The sequence below is a fragment of the Orbicella faveolata genome, unplaced genomic scaffold (assembly GCF_042242905.1).
Source record: "Orbicella faveolata isolate gen_17 unplaced genomic scaffold, um_ofav_v1 contig_12, whole genome shotgun sequence".
Classification (NCBI taxonomy): domain Eukaryota; kingdom Metazoa; phylum Cnidaria; class Anthozoa; order Scleractinia; family Merulinidae; genus Orbicella; species Orbicella faveolata.
The window spans coordinates 6,875,001-6,897,317 of record NW_028301539.1 but is presented as its reverse complement, the minus strand read 5'-3'; the positions used below and the strand labels follow the sequence as shown (position 1 = coordinate 6,897,317).

At 37.8% G+C, this 22,317-nt stretch overlaps 2 protein-coding genes across 6 annotated transcripts in view; one reads left to right on the top strand and one right to left on the bottom strand.

The window, feature by feature from the left end:
• The window catches only part of LOC110048802 (nephrocystin-4-like), a 64,193-nt gene extending 52,130 nt beyond the window's left edge, over positions 1-12,063 (bottom strand). For 2 of the 5 annotated variants that reach the window (XM_089282260.1, XM_089282262.1), the window contains exons 1-13: positions 11,850-12,062; positions 11,253-11,402; positions 10,555-10,621; positions 9,243-9,342; positions 8,563-8,621; positions 7,597-7,749; positions 6,759-6,826; positions 6,235-6,315; positions 5,621-5,677; positions 5,124-5,241; positions 4,423-4,565; positions 4,140-4,331; positions 2,940-3,190 (exon numbers count right to left, since the gene is read on the bottom strand). In XM_089282260.1, coding sequence (XP_089138386.1) covers positions 2,940-3,190; positions 4,140-4,331; positions 4,423-4,565; positions 5,124-5,241; positions 5,621-5,677; positions 6,235-6,315; positions 6,759-6,826; positions 7,597-7,749; positions 8,563-8,621; positions 9,243-9,342; positions 10,555-10,621; positions 11,253-11,402; positions 11,850-12,014 — 1,604 coding nt within the window. In that variant the 5' untranslated portion in view covers positions 12,015-12,062. Of the gene's footprint in view, positions 1-2,939; positions 3,191-4,139; positions 4,332-4,422; positions 4,566-5,123; positions 5,242-5,620; positions 5,678-6,234; positions 6,316-6,758; positions 6,827-7,596; positions 7,750-8,562; positions 8,622-9,242; positions 9,343-10,554; positions 10,622-11,252; positions 11,403-11,849 lie in introns of all 5 variants that reach the window. The other 3 variants (XM_089282261.1, XM_089282263.1, XM_089282264.1) reach the window with 2 other exon arrangements.
• Positions 12,064-12,154: 91 nt separating this feature from the next.
• The window catches only part of LOC110048801 (AP-2 complex subunit mu), an 11,648-nt gene continuing 1,485 nt past the window's right edge, over positions 12,155-22,317 (top strand). The window contains exons 1-11 of the mRNA XM_089282274.1: positions 12,155-12,384; positions 13,791-14,056; positions 14,485-14,567; positions 15,211-15,346; positions 15,658-15,808; positions 16,018-16,069; positions 17,864-17,940; positions 18,729-18,864; positions 19,503-19,600; positions 20,534-20,645; positions 21,197-22,317. The exon at positions 21,197-22,317 is cut by the window's right edge and continues 1,485 nt beyond it. Of these exons, the coding sequence (XP_089138400.1) occupies positions 12,311-12,384; positions 13,791-14,056; positions 14,485-14,567; positions 15,211-15,346; positions 15,658-15,808; positions 16,018-16,069; positions 17,864-17,940; positions 18,729-18,864; positions 19,503-19,600; positions 20,534-20,645; positions 21,197-21,331 (1,320 nt within the window). The 5' untranslated portion in view covers positions 12,155-12,310 and the 3' untranslated portion in view covers positions 21,332-22,317. The remainder of the gene's footprint in view (positions 12,385-13,790; positions 14,057-14,484; positions 14,568-15,210; positions 15,347-15,657; positions 15,809-16,017; positions 16,070-17,863; positions 17,941-18,728; positions 18,865-19,502; positions 19,601-20,533; positions 20,646-21,196) is intronic.

The window sequence follows — 22,317 nt, the reverse complement described above, 5'->3', positions numbered from 1 at the left end:
AAGTAAAAACCGAGTTCCATTGTATTTTGTCAACTGCAATATTTGCTTGTTCATTTACTGTATGTAACTAGCATCACAGTGTTAATTACATTGACACTGAATTAATGTGATTATTTACTGAGGTGGTAGGATCAAAGACTTTGCACATTCCATTATGATTTTCTTTAGTTGAAATATGTTTCAATTTTTTTTTAGCGTTAGCTTGCTTTGTATACCTACTGTCATTTACCTTCCTAACAGGCAAGTGTTTACTCAGTAAAACAAAAGGAAGCATTCAAAATAGAATGTTCTTGAAGTACACGTTGATTTCAGTGTTTTAAAGCTGTTTGCAGATAGCTGCCAACCAATTGCTAGTCCAAGTTTTAAATATTTTAGCTAGAACCCAATTCCTCGGGATTGGCATAGAAATTGCCATGTGATGTGAAGTTTTTAATGACTGTATGTAGAGTCTACAAGGATGGGCTGATAAATACTTAAGAGCCTAGACCATGGTTCCTTCCCAGATTTCCTGCCATGTTTTTTCTAAACCGGAGTTTTTCTCTGGCAGGAGGATTTTTTTTGGCTTCTGTTCAAACAGAGTCTCTGTAAATGTTACAATTAGAGACGCTCATAGACATAATATTACGAATTAGGATCGATAAACTTAAGAAGCAATGAACACATAGCACAGATTGTTAAGGTTGCATGAGCATGCTATATTGGCACTTCTAATAAAGTTAATAAATGCTTGCAAAAAAAGATGTGATCTTCCCTGTGTCAACTTCATCACAACTTATTGCACTGTCTCAGAGCACACAAGGAAAGCTAAGGTAGAATACATGGTCATAGCAGGTGGTTTAAGGTTACAGTATACCTTCAGGGGTGTCTCGCGCGCAAGCGATGTAGCGCGTGCAGTTTAAGCTGTAGATACCTAAACCCCTATATCAAATTAAAGCTTATGGAGCTGGCTATCAAACTATACCAACAATTTTGAAAGAAAATGAATTGTCGAATTTTTCACGACCACTAAATGCGAGCGCCCGAATCACCTTTCGAAAGCTACAAGTCAAAGCGAATTTCGTTTTTCGCCAATTTAATTTTTTCCTCGGTTTTAGGGCCCAAAGTGCTTAAAAAACGTGTCTGCGTTTTGGCATATTCGATTGCAGTAAAAAGTTACAGAACATTTTCGAAATAGGATTAAAAAAATGTGGAGTGATCGTACAAAAATCGCTCTCGAAGAAAAAGTATTTCGAAGTTAACAATTCCCAGACACGCTTTTGTAGTTTATATGTTAAACTAGCCACTGTCCAAATTTAAGAGCAATTGAACAAATTCCCTTTGAGTTGTAACTCTTTAAAGTGTCTGCTTCAAGTGAAAAAATTTATTCGAGAAAACAGCGCTAAGAAAAATTTTCTGCTTCGCGAACAAACTCCGCCCACAAATGCCTTCAACTGGGTTCTCAGGTAACTAAGCCAATCAGTGCGGGGAAAGTTTACTGCCGTTAACCGCCTGGTGAAATTTACGCGCGAATCTCTAAAAAACTCTTGTGTTTCGCAATGCGCTCAAGGAACCGAAGGCAGTGAGATAATTTTTCTGTAGCTCGGTTTTTCTTGAAGCTGGTCTGGCAAAATGGGGAAGACTAAAAAGGATACGAACGCTAGAGTGGCTGAGCGAAGGAAACAAACAAAAGACAGCGCGGAGAGCAACTGTGTGTGGGCAACTGTGCATGGATAATATTTCAAATGGTCTCAATGAGTCCGACGATTCGTCGATATCGGACTCATCAGAAGAGTCTCTGTCAGCATCCCTGTTATTGCTGTCAAGTTCCGAAATTTTTACAGAACCTTTCTTTTCTCTTACCACGAATATTTGCCCGCCTTATACGATAACTATAGCTTCATCCGCGTGGCGAACTTTCGCTTCTTCACTCATTGATGTATTTTCATTCGTTCTTCGCTGTTTTCGCTTTTTCGAACCGGTCCATGGTTTAAACGTGGTCTATGTTTACTTATAACTTAATAGAGACACGCCTAATATCAAAAATGCTGGGTAGTCGGAACAACAATGCTGATCAACTGAGTAGTCAATTCGTGACATCCATATAGGTAATTCCCGCGAAAATCGTCTCGGTTGATTGCATACGCGCCATAGGGATGTCAATCAAGAGGTAAACTTTTACTTCCGGTGAAAACGTAAAACCGCCATTTCTCCGCCAATATTTGGCCTTTTTCAAAATTTTTCTTCAGAAATTAGAGATGATTCTTCGACCTCTATTTTGACCCAAAAATCCAAATTTGAAGAAAATTGCCGACCCGAAGGTATACTGTAACCTTAAGAGCCAATTTGTCCTTTTGTACCTGGTAGTGGAAGCACTTAATTTAGAAAGTAGGATTTTAGGTGGGTGATTTACACACAGACACTAATTTTTCAAAGTTATGATAACAGATTCCTAGGAATCACATCATAAAGATTGAGGTACATGGTGGCCTGGACACTGGTCACACCAAACATCAGCGGCATTCATCAGTGAATACCGTCTGCTTTAATGGTACCCTGAACTGGACAACCCTCAATTCATCATTTCAAGATGTTAATGTTCCACCACTGTGGGGCTCAAAGTTAACGACCAACTGGTCGCACAAGCAACTAGACTTTTTATTTTGCACCTACAATATTACCATAAGTGGTAACACTTGTGCTTCTATACAGCGCAAGTTTAGAACAACTTCCTGCATTGTCACTATGTTTCCCGCTCCAAAAACCAAATATATACTTCCTGATCAATAAAATAGTTAAATCTACCCATTTCCTGGTGGAAGTGGTGGTCAAGATGCCGCACCAGGCATTGATCAGTGGCATTCCTGTATGAATATACCATTTGCTTTATGATCACGTGAACTGAACATTCCTCAATCAATCATTTAATCTGTCAACATTTTAACACTGAAATAGCTGTTTACCTATTCCCTGGTGGAAGTGGTGGTCGAGATGCCACTCCAGGTGTCAGTGGCATTCCTGGATGGCCACCCTCTGCTACATTGCCAAATGAACTGAACATCCCTCCCACAGTGTCAAATGGACCTGGAGAGGGTAGGCCAGGGGATGTGGGGACCCTCAGCATCTGCGACCCTTGAGTGGAGGAATGAATACTGCTTCCTCTCCTGCGCTGCTGTGTGAACAGGAACTTCAATGTTCCACCAGATTTAGGTGCCTAGAATACAGAATGTACAACAGTAAAGCCCCACACAAAGGATCACAACATTTCAATGTAACATATCGCAACATTGCTGGGTGCCATTTTGGCCACCCTGTTGCAACGTGTTGTGATATGTTGTGTGTTGTTGACTCAAGTTTGAAAATGGTCAAATTTGAGCCAACTACACCCATCATGTCGCAACACATCGCAACAGGGTGACCAAGCACACACAACACATTGCACCCAACAATCTTGCAATTGTTTGGCCAGGGTTTCAGCATAATTATAATAGGAATGAATAGCAGTTTTAATTTTGCCCAAAAAAATTAAAGTATTCACCCTTGACTTAGACTTCTAAGTGTAAAAAGAGGTCATCAAAGTGTACATGGTGTAGTTGGATTTTTTTTGTTTGAAATTTATTTTTTCAAACACTTTTGAAAGTGGTTTCCTTTTTTTTCATATTCCACATCACCTGAAACAGAGGATATTAAGTAAAATCCAAGTTCTAACTTATGACAATACAATGGTGCAAAATATGAGTTTTGTCAGCTTCTTCAAATGATAACATTTAAATGCAGATTGCTCCTGAAACATACGTTGGTATACACACTTGTACATAGTTAGAAGTATTTCAATTGTACGTAACATATTAACCAAAATTGGGAGTTTACAAATACAGTCAAGCCCCTTTACAAACACCAAATGGGCACAGTTGCGAACTTATTATAAGAGCATTCCTATTTTGGAGGTGTACATATGTAGAGATTTTACCTACTCAGATAGTTTCAACTGTCCATATTGCATAATTACATGTACATGTATATGTAGGTGCCTACATTATGGAGGTTTGCTCAAGAAGATGAGCAACTATAAAAAGCTAGCATCAGTGTTTAAATTAAAGTGGAAATGTGACATACAGTATTAAGTAGGTAGGTGTGAATAACAAAAAACAGATCTTAGAAACCTTCTTGCCAGAAAGTGTTGGTGGCTTGCTAGTGTACACAAGTCTGTTACTGGGGAAGTCCTGACAGCCCCCAGTGAGTTCCAGTGTTGTCTCTCTTTCATCACGACTTCCACCCTCAAATGGCAGCCACATTGCCCACCGTAACGTTACAGTTTGGTTCTGAGACCGCATCAAACTGCCTGATAGGGATGGCTGAAAATAACAAAGAAGTTAACACAGCTCTTAACAAGGTTTTCCCTAATTTACAGAGTTGTTAGTAGGAGGCATGGTGACAGATACTAACCTTTTTACGTTTTGTTTCAATTAATGGCTGAGCAAATGGTTCAGATGTAACATACTCCAGTTCAAAAATAATGGCAAACAGTGGGTGATGAACAAGTTCTTTGAGCTCCAGTCGACTTCGAAGGACCAAAGAAAGGATTTTTCCTTGAAAACAAAACAAACAAGTATTATACAATCATTCCTGAAGGTTATTAATAACTGTAATTTATATTAATACTTTGTTTTACTCTGAAAATTTAATCCCAGACAAAATTGGATGTTAAAAGTGTTAGTTTTGAAAGAGAGAGGAAAACAGATCAGAAGAACATCTTTGGAGGAAAAAAAAACTCAGAACCAAAATAACAGAAATTTATGTCTCTGCTGGCAGGGAAGCATTTGACCCCCAACACAGAATCAAAGGATAGATCACAGTTCATCTTAGTGAAGGGCTCTCTCTTCCAGAGAGGCTCAAAGGTTTTTTTGGGTGGGGAGTGGCGAACACACGAGGAAATTGGCAAAGAGTCAAGTTGGATTCCACTCAAGTTGAATTTTACTCTTGGCTCACAAATTCCCTTGCCACCTGCAAAAATAAAATGGCAGCTTCACCGCCAGAAATCGCTCACACATGATTCCTGCCAGCTATACTGGCTACTTTGTAGCATCACAAAGATCTTAAAGACAAAATTTTGGCAAGTGGTGCAACAGAATTTGCTTGCAATGTACCTCTTAAAGATGATTGTGATGCTGGCGACTTTCTTCCCGATTTTCCACCTTCATACTCTGGTTCAAGGTAAACAATATGTGGCTCACTTACAAACTTCCAGCCATTGTGCACTGAAACCTGTGTTCAAATAAACATTTTCTACTTAGTACAGAGTAATTCAATGCATATGGGTTATGACTGGGGCTTTTTCAAAACCTAGCCTAAATATCTTCTGATTCAATTTAATAATGGCCTGTTACAAAGGTTTATGACCATAGTCTATGGACTACATTTTATTGATTTGATACTGAATGTATTAATTATATGATTATGGTCAGTTGTATATTTAAATACATTGGGTGATTTTATAAATAATTATTTTGTTTATTATTTCACATTCTATTACATGTAGTTAATTGTAGGTCTAAATCAGCCTCACTCGCTGCCGATCTTGGTAACCTGCATTACTAAATAAAATGGTGATGACATCTGATCATGATGATGGTTACACACCAACCTTAAGTCTCCTCTCAACAACTGAGATCTGAAGGCCATCATCAGGAATGATATTGTTCTGAAGAGAAGGATTAATATGGAAAAGTATTTCAAAAGGTGGCTCAAAATGGTTTCCAGCACTTAAATATTTGATGGTTCATTACAACCACTCTTTATCACTTGATGCTACGATCATGGTATCAAAAAAACTGACCCATCAGTGGTGAACAAGTTGTTCTCATTTTCGTGACACAATAGGTTACCATAGCAACAGTATGACCTGCTAAAAGCACCCTTAATTACAGCTTTAGGGACTTATAATTCAAAAAGAGCACAGTGAAATTTTTTTATATTATCAAATTTTGATAAGCATGATAAGACACAACTTTTAAAGTTGCAAAGTTTAAAAAGATCCTGTACGTAGGGTTCAGAGCTACCTTAAATTTTCAACAATTTAAGGTGGCTCTGAACTCTATGGAAAGGAAAATTAAAGAAGTTCTGTTCAAAAGGTTTGCCTGCCCATGAAAACCAGTTGCCTTCTTGCTGAGAACACTGGTGAAACCTCTGCATACACAAAAGCAATTATAATAGATTATAATTACTAAGTAACATGTAAATATATGCAAAAATATACACCTTGTGAAGCCTGTCATGGTTAAGTATCTGTCGTAATTCATCTTCAAACTCTTCAACAGATGGATACAGCAGAATACTCAACTGTAAATATCAGAAAAATAGGTATATTTTCTATAATGTAATGTCACTTTGAATAGCCTTGTAAAATTATCATATGATCAATTTTCTCTTCATATATACTGCTACATGTAGTTGGTTTGAATTCATATTTTCTAAGTAACCAAGTAATGAATCTTCAAATTTTATAACCTCCTATGAATGGTGGGTATGTAACCATCCAAATTTGACAGCAGATTTACACTTCATTTTGCCAAAATTTGTATCACTGAGAAGCCCAGTAATTTATAATTTATATAAATTTAATTAATATTAAATACATGTAATAGGGATCTATTAATTCAATGTATTTAGAGATATGAAAAAAAGAGTATTCAAAATTGCTGGATAAAAAGGAAAATTAACAATATTAATTACAATAACAAACAATTTAAACAGCAAGTCACATTCTGATTTCTAACTGCTACCTTATTTATAAAACTTGGGGTAGTCTTGGCCAGCCTGGGTTTCTTCAAAATGTCAACTATTCCAGAACCTATCAAGAAATTGTCAAATTTGCATCAGGGATGCAGCTAAGAATACTAGTTCAGCTCATTAACACGCCTGCTGGTATCTCTGGCATTTGCAGCTGCAAAGTTTTCACAAGTCTGTTTTTGTGTGAAGTTACAGCCAGAATTTAGTTCTCTTTGACAGTGTTTGAAATTAGCCAGCAGCCAGCCTTAAGCAATATCCCTGTTACATACAAACTAAGGCAATTAGAAATTGATATTTATTTGATAGATTTTAACATGATCTTTTTGAATGTGCTTAAAAGAGTTCATTCACAAAATTTTGAGTTATTTTGACCATGTACAAAATTCAGAGTTGGCCAGGGTTTGGGGGTATGTGGTATAGAGATTTTAAATCAAGTATACAGTATTTTGATGCCACAATTGGGCCTTTTGTGGGTATAAAGTATTCCCTGTTTTTCCAAATTTTGGTATTTTGCATAAATTTGAGGGTAAATTTTTGGTATAACAGGTTTTTCTTTTCAGTTACAGCTGCATTTTGGTATACATGTACATGTACCACTAACCCCCATGACAAACCCTGAAAATTACCATTAAATTGAAGGAAACTTGAAAATAATAGTTCACTTCACTAAGATAGAATAAGCCATAGAGGAACAAGGATGGTTGAGGATGGAGAAGATTAAGACAGGTTACAAAAAACGAACTTGAAAAAATTCCGCTAAACTTTTCAAGATGCGCAAACCATGACATAGCTCCTTTAATACTTTTCAATAGATTGTCAGTGGAGAATTACCGTCAGGTTGGGGTTCCAAAACTCCTGGAACAAAGTCATCCCCACTCAAGACAGCATTTTCAGGAATCAGATGAAACACTCTCTCCAGTGGCGGATGGATTTGAAGAACAAAACTCAAGCTGCATCCCTCAATTGGAAGCAGACTGGGTGAATCTATTTAGAAAGGAACAAGCAAACCACAGGAAAGCCGCTATAAATCTATAAATGTGCTAGGTTTTTCAAAAATTGGTGAACAAATAGCAAATAGGTCATCCACCTTAGCACAGATTTAGTTCCAAAGATATGACAACAAAAGTTGTTACTTATTAATTTGCTCTATAACCCAATAATTTCATGTTGGAAATTAATATAATAATAATATATTATTACAAATCAATCATGTATATACAATATTGCTTTAATAGCACGTGTTTGACAAATCAAAATTCAGACATGACGTCCTCTAGGACTTTCTGGTCTCTGTTGTAAATTTGGCCTTGATACAAAGAACACAAGACCAAACAGGTTTGACAAAAATGTGGGTCATTGGCTTGAAATCATGTGACTGTACATTACATGAGAGCGGAGTCAAATGTGAGCATTTGTATGTTACCATGAATCACAGTTAAGAAATAGAAAACATGTACCATGTTTCTATCGAGTTACAGAAGTACAAGTGTTCCAAGTTCTCCCAAGCTTTCACAAGTGTTTCTATAACTTGATAGAAATACAGAGAACATGTTTTCCATTTCTCTTAGAAAACACCGCGACAAAAACAAAGAGAAACAACTTGTTTACTTTGATCATCAAAATGTAAATTCTCTTTGCTCGCACCATCATTATGTCAAAAACTTGTGCTAGTTCCGTGTTTCTAACGAGTTACAGAAACACGATTTTTAACCAATCAGCATGCTTATTTACTTAGGGCTGTTTTCTAAATTCATTTAAAAAGCCAAAAGTTCCTGTATTAAACTGTTATATCAGTACCTTCAATTGTTTCAGAAATGCAGAGCAGACCAGCAGGTGAGCCACAATACAAAGGAATGCTGATGAGAAACAAAAATGAAGACAGGTTAATGTTGAAAAATATAATCAATAAATTAAAATTTATTTCAAAACTTGCACTTATCTAATAGAAAGATTTTGAAGTTCTTTGTGCTCATTCTTATTTTATTTTCCTTCCCAGTAGAGGAACCAGTTAATAAAACTTTATCTAAATAAACTAGTAGACTGAGTAGTTTAACTAGACTAAGTAGTTTGTGAATAACTACCTAGTCTAGTCTATAATCACTAGATCAGTATTAATAATGAATTAATAATAATAAATTAATATAGTCTGCTGGCAGCCGGTTTTACCTCTAAGGATGACACTTAGATGAGTATTTACTCATTGTGAAAAGGGGCAGTATGGCTTCGGCCAAGTAAGGAAGAAGGCGGAACAAGGGCGGTATGGCAGAGCAGGGAAGAAGGCCCACGTCTTGTCCCATTCCCCTATAGGCGAAAACATCTATCCTCATAACCCCTGCTGAATTTTGAGAGAAAAACAGACTCCCAGCAGTCTATAATTAGTATAAGTATTCTGTAACAGACCATTCCTGAACCTCTAAATTTAAATACAAAATTATTAGAATGATTAATTAATATTTTCTTAAGGTGACATACCATACCTTTTGGGTTTAGGCTGTCGTGTAGTAGTTTCAGTCAATTCTGAGACTCGGTCAAAAATTCTGATCAGAGTCCAGCCACATCCAATACTTTGACCATTCACTATAATTAATAACAATAATTATTTAATATCTATTTACTTATCAGGAAGTAAATGTTCGTGCACAGAAAGACGTAATTCAACATGTTGAGTTTTCCTTGGCCAAGGTATGTAACTCTTAATTAAAAGTGCTTCCCTCACTCTAGGATTAAACAGGTACCACTGAACTTCAGTTATGCCTGGTAATTTATCAAACTGTTGTGGGATAACCTTGCGATGGACTAGCATCTGATCCAAGTTGCTTCATGCTATGGGAACTGAGATAAGGTCTGGTGACAAGGGTCACTTTGGTAGAGTCCTTACACATCACAAAATCAATGTATTTCCCCAATACTGCATATTTGTATTCTCGGTATTGGAACTACATGTGGCTTGGAATGCAATCTCATGTGAGGGGATATCATTAAAAAGAGATTTGCAGTCCAATATCAAGAATACAGATATGGCCTATTATTACGTGCCCCTGCTCAAATATCACACGTTCAAGTGGTGAAATATGAAATTAAAAAGCCACCCATCTTACTAAAAAGCAATCACAATGAATCAATGAATGGACCTTTGCTATAAGTTTTGAGGACAAAATTATAAGACACTTGGTTTTTGAAAACAGAAAATTGCAAAATTTCAAAAAAATTCCCTGAGCAGTGAGTCACTCCTGACCAAGAAACATTAAAAGAAAATTGACTTTGTAAGTAATTAGTAACTAGTTTTCAGTTTCTGGTCCAGAGGGTAGACTGCAAGGCAAGTAGAACAAAACATGCCATGAATCCAATGAATGCATACAAGCCAAACGGAGATTTGTGTAAAATGATGTTAAACATGTTATCAGTAGAAGAAAAATGTTAAATGTTGAATGTTGATAATAGTGTTTGATGAGCTTAGCTACAACTGGCTAGTTCTCAGACAGGCATTGAGACATTCTGCTTAAACTGAGAGAAAGAAACATTTCAAATGAACACAGTAGGCGTAAAAATCCCAACTGGTGGGAGGCAGACCAGTTGGCTATTTACAAACAAGACCGAGGAGTTGAACTAGGGTCTACCGAGAAACAGCTCCAGCTTAGTGGTCAGAGCAGGACTTGAACCTGCGACCTTATGATATCAGGTCCGGCACACTAACCACTTGGCCACGCTGCCTTCCTAAAAAAATGAGTAAAATTGAATTAATTGGCAGAGGTACAAGTATGTATTTTCAGTTTATAATCTATCCTTTACCTTCTCCTGAGACTTCAACTACTCCAACACATGTGATGTCGTGTAAGGATGAGTAAAAATAGACAGCCTGTTTTGAAAGAAAAATTACTCCTAAGGGCACTCTGTAAGGAACCCTCACAACACTTTTACCAGTACAGTGGAATTCCAACTTGTCAAATCCCAATTAATTGTTCAACCTTCCCAATAACTCGAACTGTTAAAAAGGTTGTTTCTCTCCCCTCAGTTCAACACTGTTTATTCCTGATTTCTCAAACTACCTGATTTTTCTACCCAATTTTTGTTTGAAGGTTCAAAAAGAATCAGGATTTCACTGTATTACTAATTAAAAACTACTTTAGTTTATGTTGCATAGATCTTCCAAGGTCACAATCTGACTTTTTCTATCTGTATAAATTTAACTATTGACAACATTTATTAGTAATAATACATCATCCATTCCTGTCCCAGAAAGCTCAATCCTTAAGATCAGCACAAGGAATAAGGATGTCTTATCAGCTGGTAATTAAAAAGCTCAAAAATGCTATCAGTCATTATTTTTAAAGCTGACCAATTAGATTGCAACCTATGGGGACAAGAATATAGTTCATCAAATGTTAAATAACAATTTATAGAGTTGAAGTTGAAGTTGAAGTTTATCCTGAATTAACTTTATCCCACGTTTTAGTATGACAAAGCTCAGGCATTTTTTTCTTACAAACCTCATCACAGACAACTTTATGCCTGCCATTTTCTTTCCCACTGCTTGGAAAGTATGGTCCTAGCCATGTACTTCCAAAAAAGCACTTATTGGCAGCATCATATAGTGTTAGACGCAACTGGAATTCTACATCTTGGGGGTTGGCATCCTGCTGAAAAAAAAAAAATAAATAAACATTTTACAAAAAGTGACGTTCTCGACTTCTTGTGAACCCTTCAAATTCAATGATTGTTTAACAAGCATGTAAGCTTATAAAGGAAGCTGATTCAGTAAATGTGACAATTTATGGAATCCCCACACCACCACACAGCTGGTAGTTTGTAAGTTATTATGTTCAAAACTTTTCAGACCAATTTGATTTTTGTTTTCCCATGTCTCATATTTAGAATCATGATCACGAAAACTTCATTGAACTAAAGTAGCTTAAAGTCTTACATGCATGTAAACATTGTTAAATTACTGAATAAGACAATACCTACATCATTGTTAATTTTAAGCATCAAGAAGAGGTAATGAGAAATAAATGCATTACGAAGTAATAATCAAGCCTCTAGCTGTACGTTACAGTAGCTATTAATTTCCAGGACAACAAACTTACGGAAGCTGGCGGTAATGAAATCCCGATTACAGATTTCAACAAAAGACAGAATGGGACATTAGGCTTTGTTTGTGATCCTGACTTCCTCCTGTTGGGATGGACGGGAATAAGTCGATTATTTTCGAAGAATTCTGGCCAATTTTCCTCCTGTTCTTCATCCGCCATAACAAACCATGGCGCCAATTTGAAAATTTGTAAACAGTGCGACCTCGCTCGCAAACTGACCGTGTGGAAAAAGGAAAAACTGCGAAAACTAGGCTCCACTGTTTTCCAAATATGGCGGAATTTTCCTTATATGGGGAAATCACCACGAGAGCTGGGTGTCTTCTCTTGCAGAAAATGGCGGCCTGAGAGCGGGCAAATTCTCCGAAAGATTTGCTGAATTTCTACGCTGTTGTCACCACAACCTATTGAAAGATTACCTGGATATTTCCTTTTACGTCTAGACTGTTTTATTCAACATGATAGGTGGTTTTTTCATCTACAATCACAAAGGAGAAGTGCTAATTTCTCGAGTTTACCGGGATGATATTGGGTGAGTTGTAACAGTTTAATCAAGTTCTTACCTGCACAGCTGCTGTAGTGCAGTTTAATCTTGGTTATTCTGAAGTTGAGCAGCCATCTGATTGCGGGTTGATCGAATCATTCAGTGCTGTATAAAGACAATTTACTAACGTGAAGGTTCTCTTGGGTAGTCGAGCTGCAAGCCTCGTCACGTTTCGGTTTAAACGCATGCAACTGTTTCAGATTTCGATCATAACAACTAGTAAAAACTTGTCAAAACCTCCTTTCCCCCTTTCAATGTTAGAAAATAGGAAAATAGGACAATGCATTCATGCGTCCGTACAAATTGTTTTTTCAACGTTGCACAGGGGTGGGGAGGTGCAAAATGTGTGAAAACTGAAATGTTTTGACACTTTTGACGAGGCATGTGGGTTTCTCATTTCAGTGAAACCTGAGATCTTGATAATATTTTTTATTTAGCTCAATAGTTACCTATATATACAGTCAAACCTCTCTACAACAGCCACCTTGGCGACAGAGGAAAGTGGTGGTTCTAGAGTGGTGGCCATTATAGGGAGATAAGGATGTAATGTGACACCTGTTCTTTTCGGGGGTACAACATTTGTATTTTTGAAAAATGCTAATCTTAGCTTATAAATACGTAACACAATGAAAATATAACAAAAGAAAACCTAGATAGAAACAGAGATCAAGGACAGGTAGTAAGGATCAGGTTTGGTGACCATTTCCCAATAAAAAATGTAGTTTTGTATTTACCGTTCGTCAGTAATTCATTAACTAGCCATTGTTAAGAGGTTATTTTGGCAATTCGGATGCGCTTTTTGGCTCTTACCATTGTGGAGAGGTGGCCATTGTAGAGAGGTTAAAATAAAAGTGAATGTATCGACTTTCCGCCATTGTAGAGAGGTGGCTGTTAGTGGATGTTCGACGGTATACAATTTTTGTTGTTGTTTTTCATAGTATCATTCAATTCATACACAGACATCAGTCACAATTTTATGCATGGGGTTGCCTGAAATCTTAATTTCCAGTCTCTCAAGAATCACAGTGTGACTACTCTGAGCTTGGTAGCTGATAAATTCTTTGCAAAGTGACTTATGAAAACCGTGGATGTTAACCCCAGATCTCATTGATTTAAGTAAGCAGCAGTGATTAATTTGGGAAGAATTTGCTTGGGTGCCCTTGGTCAGAGTAACCAAACTGCCATGCCTGGCAAATGCCTGCAGGTAGTGTTCTAATTGGCTGAAGTCAATGATACTATACATGTGAGTGCATCTGTACATTCAGGGGAAGGGGAGAATGGGCTCTTTTCCAGGACAGCAGTGGGTAATTAAGCCTGACTTAGAGCTACGCATCTCGACCTTCCATGTTACTTTTCACTGCTTTTGTCAACTTTTTCACTGTGCTCATTTTCAGCCGAAATGCAGTGGATGCTTTTCGGGTAAATGTCATCCATGCAAGAGGCCAGGTAAGGTCACCAGTTACAAACATTGCCAGAACAAGCTTCTTCCATATACGACAGGGAAATGTCTGGCTGGCTGCTGTTACAAGGCAGAATGTTAATGCTGCTATGGTGTTTGAGTTCCTCAATCGCACAGTGGAGATTATGATTTCTTACTTTGGAAAAGTCACTGAAGAAGGAATCAAGAACAACTTTGTCCTTATTTATGAGCTCCTTGATGGTTAGTTCAATGTTTCTTTGTTGAATCTATTTCTCTGCTGACTGGTTGGCTGACTGACTTACCGACTTACCGACTGACTGACTGACTGACTGACTGAGTGACTGACTGACCAACTGACTGACCAACTGACAGAGAGACAGACAGACAGAGGGACTGACTGACGGACTGACTGACAGACTGACTGACTGATGAATGGATCAACTGACGGACTGAGTGACGGCCTAATGGACTGACTGACTGACAGACTGACGGGCAAGAGCAGTAATTTCAGGCTTGATTCAACTTCTAGAAATAATTGATCTGGTGATTTTTCTATAGAGTTTGTCTTAACTGTAGACCTCACAGAATTCCTCTGACCAAAATACTGGACATTCATGATTTTGCATCAGTACTAACCTTAACCTTGTCTCTTTTCTTGTGGAATGCAGAGATCGCTGATTATGGATACCCCCAGAAGACTGACACTGCTATTTTGAAAACATTTATCACTCAGCAAGGTATCAAGACACAGGCAAGTCAAAAGCTGATTTTAATAACAAAATTTGGGGTCCAAAAAGCAAGGGCCAACTATTTTTAAAAATAAAATATGCGGGTTTAGAGCTAAATTTGAATTTCTGTGGGACTAGCTAACCAAGGCCAGAGCTTAATCCAATGTCCATAGCATTAAGAAGTACTTAATTATTTCTGTAATGCTGGTCCATTGCAAGGGGTTATCCCCAGCATTAAATTCACCAGAACCTTTCCCATTTACAGACTAGGAGGGACAGAGGAACTATGAGAGTAGAGTGTCTTGCCACCAGCACTTGAATCTGTCCAAAGTCCATCCCATTAGGCAACTGCACATCCCAATCAAGGCTAAGCACCATCTAAATTGTATAATTACTACATCATCTACATCATACATGTAGGCATAACAGGTGTGACCACTGGTTATAAAGTAGTTTACACACTCTTACGTGAACTTTCTATGAATGGTCAGTTCTAACTGGTTTGCTTGCAGGCTTCGTATATCAAAATGTGGTTTATCAAAACAAACAAGAAGTTTAAGAACCAACCAAACTGCGTCATATTCCAAACAGTTTGGCAGAGATAACCTTTCCCTTGTAGAAACCACGGAAAAAAACATGATTTCATTATTCGTCTGTTTGTTTTAGACCCGAGAAGAGCAAGCTCAAATCACCAGCCAAGTAACCGGACAGATTGGTTGGAGGAGAGAAGGGATCAAGTACAGGAGAAATGAACTGTTCCTTGATGTACTGGAGTCTGTTAATCTGCTTATGTCACCACAGGGTTTGTTGCGTCACCAATCTCCAAACGTTTCTTGTAGTACTTATTAGAATCAAGCAGGGTTTCCTGCTTGATGCTTAAGATGGCAATAAATGATGACAACTTTCCTAAAGGACCAGCCATTGGTATGAATGTCCTTACTACGGTTGCTGATATCTTCTGCCATCAGCTTTGAGCAGGTGCTCTGTTCATAGATTGAAAGAAGAAATTCAGGTCATTCTTGGGCTAGTGGTCTGACAACCAATCAGGTTTTCAGGGCACTGCTTGTTTACTGGGATGAAATTCTGATGCATAGACGCTTCTTTGCTTTCTAGGTCAGGTTCTAAGTGCCCATGTGTCAGGCCGGGTTGTGATGAAGAGTTTCCTGTCTGGAATGCCCGAGTGTAAATTTGGCATGAATGACAAATTGGTTGTTGAAAAACAGAAGAGTGGAACTTTAGACCCATCTCTTGATCCACAAAAGAAGTTAGTATTACAAGCGTTATCTTATAAGCTAGAGTTAAATGCAGGTAAAAACACAGTAACCGTTGAACACAATGTTTTAAGATTCATTTTCAGATTACAGAGTAATAGTGTAACTATATACTTTTATTTGAACTGTTGCTAATCATTGCCTAACAAACTGTTAAGACCACGCAAGTTTTTCAACAATTTGCTCAACATCTCTTCTATAGAAATACAACAAGCAAGTCAGGAATTGCTATTGATGACTGCACATTCCACCAGGTTTGTAAATTATCTTTTATACTCTTCATCTTACAATAAGTGTACCTCAGATGAACTGTAAGTGGTGACGAGAAAGGGTCTATACGACACCAGAATGGATAAGCCAGTTTTAATTAACAAATAAAGAAGCCTCGACTGTGCTCTGTTCTGTTGTAAAGCACGCAGGAAGCGGTAGAGCACGAAAGAAGTGTAGGGGAAAACACTCGACTACGTCTCGTGTTTTTCCCTACTTCTTGCATGCTCTACCGCTTCCTAAGTGCTTTACAACAGAACAGAGCACAGTTGAGGCTTCTTTATTTGTTTTATGATAAAGAATCCGATAATTTCCCCACGCATTTGGCTGAATTTTCAAACCAAACTTTATTTTCCAAACGGGCAAAAGTGGCATCAGCCGTGAACTGTTCTCTGATAAAGCACGCTAAAATAAGCCAATCACAATCGTTGTTAGAATTGTTCAAATAATTTGATTGGCTAACGAAGCGACAGCTGTCAATCATAAACTGGACTTCAGCTGAGCTTTCAGTTTCAAGTAATGTTTCGAGTAGTTTGAGCGGCTTTCGAGAGAAGAACGATGCCTTCGAAGTTCGCTTTTAAGTTAAATTTTAAATATGGATCTAAAGGCAGGTGAAGGTTTATAGCCCAGAGTAATCCAGCCATATTGTGGCCCATGAAAACGTGCACTTTTCCAGTGGAAATTACGAAACGCGGAGCTCAAAGCTTGCGGATGAAAATGGAAAATGCCGGCCAAGTTGAATTTGAAAGGAGCTACAGTTATTTACGGCTTGTAGCCGCATGCAGCAAGACTGCCCGAACTAGCGTAAAAGTTAGAAAGACTAAACGGCTCCCGCTGGTTGTACTCCGAGCACAAAAGAGAATATCAGAGCAAGCTTTGCACTGACCACTCGTCGGTTCACCTAAGTTCGCTGAGATGACCGGAGAATGAACGTTACTACACTACATGTAAGTGTTGTTTGAGCAGTTGAGCATTTTTACAAAAATAAAGCTTCTCATCGTAAACAGAGACAGTTCAGTTGTTGTTTTCTGTCGTTGTTTTACTTCTTAAGTATAATTTCTGCCTTCATAACAAATATAATGTCTTTTATCGAAGCACTGTTTAGGTTGAGAATTTGTTTATTTCGCTACGTGTTTTGTCAGCAGGAATCTAGCAAAACTTGTTATTTTAGTACAGTTTTAACACTAATGTTGCTAACAATGGTCTCTGTGAGCCATATTTGCTACAGACAAATAGCTTGTTTCCATTGCATTTGTCTGAATCACAGGGGATGTTTAATTTGGGTCAAATTTGTCAAAATTCCCAAGCAAAAATTTGAAAGCCAACTTACCGTCATCAACCCGTGCTCTGTTCTCTGATAAAGCATGCTCTTTCAGCCAATCAGAGCGCACGTTATATGGAAACTTTATTATAAAATGTTATATTTCATTGCTTGTCATGCTTGGAAATTAGAGCAAAACCTTCCTGAGTGGTTTCATTAAGGACCAGGTACAGGGTATGTTGACTGGCTTTGAAGACAATTTTGCCCTCCTGGTCTGACCATCTAGAGGAAAGTTTTTCTTATAAAAAAGATTAAGTTCAAAATGTTTTGCCTGCCTGTGAAAACCAGTTCCCCTCCTGCTAAAAAGGTTAATGAAATGCCTGCTTCCTCAACTTCAAGTTTGACAGAAGTTGAAGAAAATGTGTGATTAATCTTTAAAACAATTGTTCGTCTCTTGTACCTGTATTTCCTTGTTGGTAGAGATGAAAATCTTTTCAAACCCTCTCTTGTCTGTTTGCAGTGTGTTAAGCTCAGCAAATTTGAGACAGAGCGTGCAATTAGTTTTATACCACCTGATGGAGAGTTTGAGCTAATGAGGTAAGGAGATGTAATTCCTTGGCATATCATTGCTTCTTTTGCAACCTGTATGCAATGATACAATGTTTGTAATGTGTCTTGCCCCATTCTTGTCCTGAGAAGCTGTGTAGCTTACAGTTCTTGTGGACACTATGTCTAGAGAATTTGAACTTAAGCTCTGTTGAAGAGACTCAAAGAGCACGTTGAGTATTGAGTGATCGAACAAGGTTCGACAAGAAAAATAATAAAAATACATGTGAAGAAGAGCCAAGTGATAATAAAAATACAGGACAGAATATAAAGAATTACAAATGTTTCCTGACTGTAGAGATGACAGTAGTAAAGCTAGGTAGAGTATAGATTCCGCAACAGTATTAACTTGAAGCTAGAGAAAACGTTGAAAAGATTGGCGTGCTAGGAAACCGTGGCGTTTGAATAGTCTTAATTTGCATTAGATATATGGCAAGCTAAAATAAAAATTCGCACATGGAATCTTACAAGCTGTAATCCATTTGGTCAGAATCATGTATACAGAGATCAGATTTGAATAACCGGCTTCCAAATTGGAACCTGCCAGAGCTTGAGACGTTTTAATCCTTGATGCTTACCTGAAGGATTTTGGCCTTGACTTATGGGACAAGAATGGACTTGTCAAAGAAGACAAGAACCCAACAAAACGACCCTGGCAAGACTGAACTTTCAATAATTATTGCCCAATCTCAAACCCCAACTCACAGACCATCATTAATAATGTTAGACTACCAGTTAGGTTAAATTAACACAGGTATTGATTAATTTCTTTCCTCCAGATACCGCACCACTAAGGACATAAGTCTCCCATTTAGAGTTATTCCCTTAGTGAGAGAAGTAGGAAGGTCACGGATGGAAGTAAAAGTAGTCATCAAGTCTAACTTCAAACAGTCAATACTGGGTCAGAAAATAGAGGTAAGAAACAAGACGGATACCTAATTTGTTTTGCCCAGATTTAAGCGAGAGAACCTTGTGGTTAGAGTCCAATGCATCAGTGTTCCATTTAGCATAATTTTATTAATTCTGTAGTTACATAAGGGATGAGTTTTGGGATAGAAATGTGGTGTTTTTTTTGTCTTTTGTTGTTCTTTGTTCTGTGGCAAATTGTCTGCATGCGAGGCCTCACGTGAATGGCTCAATACCCTTTGAGAAAACAACAGAAACAATGCTAAAACAATAATGGCTGCTACATTGTGAAGACAAATAGAATTACAAACTTACATGAGAGGAGCTGCTCTTTCAAAATGTCATATTTTTTCCCCTTATCTTTGTTAATTTTTTTAAAGAAAATTATGCAGACTTGAGCCTTGTACTGTACTGTTTATTACTTCTGGGGTAGTGGCTTGGTAGATGACATTGGTTTTTCCCAGTCTAAATGAGTTATCATAATTAAATGATCATTATTTTATATTACTCATTGAAGCACTCAGTACAAAATGTAGATGTAAATGCTTATTGGGGTTTGGGAGTCAAACATTGGCATGTACCCATAAGTCACAAAGGGTGGAACTTAGTAAAATGGATGTTGACATGACAACTGAATTGATTGACAGGTGAAGATTCCTACCCCACCCACTACAGCAGGTGTTCAAGTGGTTTGTATGAAGGGAAAAGCAAAGTATAAGGCCAGTGAAAATGCAATTCTTTGGAAGTAAGTAGTCTCTGTTCTGCATCTTAACTGATTGAACCTGTTATGTTTGTTGGTAGAAACGTATTACAGACAATCAATTTGTGGACTTGGGATCTTGTTGTCTTGGGTATAAAGTCATCCACTCTCTGTCCTTGATAGCACTGAGTTCAATAAGCTTCCATAACTTGCACTTGTAAAACAGCCAGTGTCTCTGTCTTCTATCAGCTGTTCTGCTTATTCGTACTCAGGGTTCTCACTGAGTGCCAGCCGCCAGCTAAAAGAGCAGCTACTTCAATTTCTAATCTTGCCTACCTTTTTTTATGAAATAATAGTATGTAAGTTGTAAAGAGTAATTTATAGAAAACACAGGTTTTTTGGAAAGTGACTGAACCCTGACTGTGTTTGTCTCAGGACAGTCTAGGCTGTAGCTAGAGATGGGACATTGGGGTGGGGGGTGTACATTTTTAATTACACTAGCGCTTTAGGATAAAAATTGAGGAAAATCTTTGTAATGCCTTGATATTCTTGGTGTTTTTAACTTTTCCAAAATTGATTTTTTTTTTAGGAAATATCTTCAAGAGAATGCATAAAATAGCATTACATAGCCTGTCAATTTCAAACTTTTCTGTGGAAGCATACCCTCAGACCTCCTTAGAGGCTTGTCCATTCAGCACTCAAATCAGTGTCAGCTGTCTTTCATGAATCTAGCCCTCTACTCCCTAAATGAATGAGATTCAGAATCCTGCATATTATTTCTTTCAGCATTTGTTCATATAGCCTTTACATGATGTAATTTGCTTAACTGTCTAATTACTGTTAAGAATAATTTGTAACTGTTTTAAGGGAGTATTTCCATCAAGTGCTTGTTTGAATTGTCGTAATGTTTTGGGTTTTTTTTTTTTTTTACCTTCCCTGGCCTCTGCTCATGAAGATTCTTGTCTCCGTATGTTGCAGGATAAAGAGAATGGGTGGTATGAAAGAGTCTCAGATCAGTGCCGAGATTGATCTGATGGCTACCAAAGACAACAAGAAATGGGCCAGGCCTCCAATATCCCTGAACTTTGAGGTAATAATAATACCTATCAACGGCACAAGTTACTCTTCGATAACAATGCTTCTATCCAGATCACATGGACTGCAGTACTGACTGCAAAAAAAAACCTTTCAATACAACCACCTAGCTTTAATACAAGGGAGACCAAGGGTAGTCAGTGGGGCAAGAGAAAGTAGAAAGAGCAATGAGAAGTGTCTTCTTTGCCGATTTTGTCCTCGTTGTTTTGGCCTTCCGTAGCTCCGCAAACTGCTCTAGGTTTCCAAGGATTTAATGCAAGTAATGACCACTTTGGAAGGCCCAACGTTGGTTGTTTGTTTACCCTGGTCTTAAATAGGCAAAACCAAAACCTTGTTTGGGATGAAGCTAAAAAAAGGAATTGACATAGCCGTCGAGACAACGTGGGTTCAGCCTATCACTTTCATTACGAGCATTTCCAACATTCAAACCACAAAGCTGTCAACCTGTCTTAACACTGCTTTGCCTTGACACAATGCTTGTAACAGCTCTCGAGAGAAAGCACATGTATTAAGGACACTGATTTGTTATCGTGTTTTTATTTTCAGGTTCCATTTGCATGTTCTGGGTTGAAGGTTCGGTACCTGAAGGTGTTCGAGCCTAAACTGAACTACAGTGACCATGACACCATCAAGTGGGTGCGCTATATATCAAGATCAGGCCTGTACGAGACAAGATGCTGAAGCTTTATCAATCTAACAATGTAGTTCCATTCATATTCTATTTTATCCATTTCTGGTAATTCACTGCCTTGTCTTTATGAAGCTTTACTAAGGGCCAACATCGCAAATTCAAGTCAGTTTTCAACATCCTCAGTTTAAGGAAAATGCTACATTTGAGACTTCATGATTAGTCCTGAGGAGAACAGTTAGTGTTATTTTCTCCGCCTCAGGAAACACTGAGATTCTTGAGAGACAAAGTTAACTGGTTTCCTTAAGGACCAATTATTAATTGACTTGTTATATAGCACGACGAAGACATAGAAAATTAAATTTCACGTGTAACAGAGGGGGTAACAGTGTATATTGTTACTTTCTGATGTCATAGATCTTGCAATATTGCCCGCGTAGACACTTTTGGCGGGAAACAGTGTTATTGTTACATTTCATGTGACCTCAAAGTAGCCAATAGCCAATGACAGCATGCGCTGTTGGGGAAGAAAATTCCAGCTATATATAACGAGTGTCCTTGTTGTTGTTAATGACAAAATTTTTTAAAAGCTAATTTGTTTAAAAGGCTAAAAAGATTAACGTTTTCGACATTACATTTATGTCATCTTCAGGGTAAAAAAGCCGTCCGCTATTTGCATGATTTGTATCCGTTAGGTAATTCACGATGGGAACAGTTTCGCCATGAAACTGTGAATTTGTTTGTTCAAGCCAAGCTGGGTTGCCATTGTTGAATCATATGGCCTTCCAGAATTCTTCGTTTGTGAAAAGATTGGACCGCGCAGAGTGTGCGCCAGCTAAAAGAATGCAAAAGATTCTCGCGTAATTGACGGGCAGGTTCAAAGTCATTCAATCTTTAGCAGTTAGTGTTTCATGCATCGTTCTTCATCGCCGATCCTGACACGTGTAATGAGCTGTACCAAAGTGGTTCCGTATTCTGAAATCACCTCTAATTTACTCCTACAAGAAAACTGACTATTTGATTTGACGTCTGTTAAGAT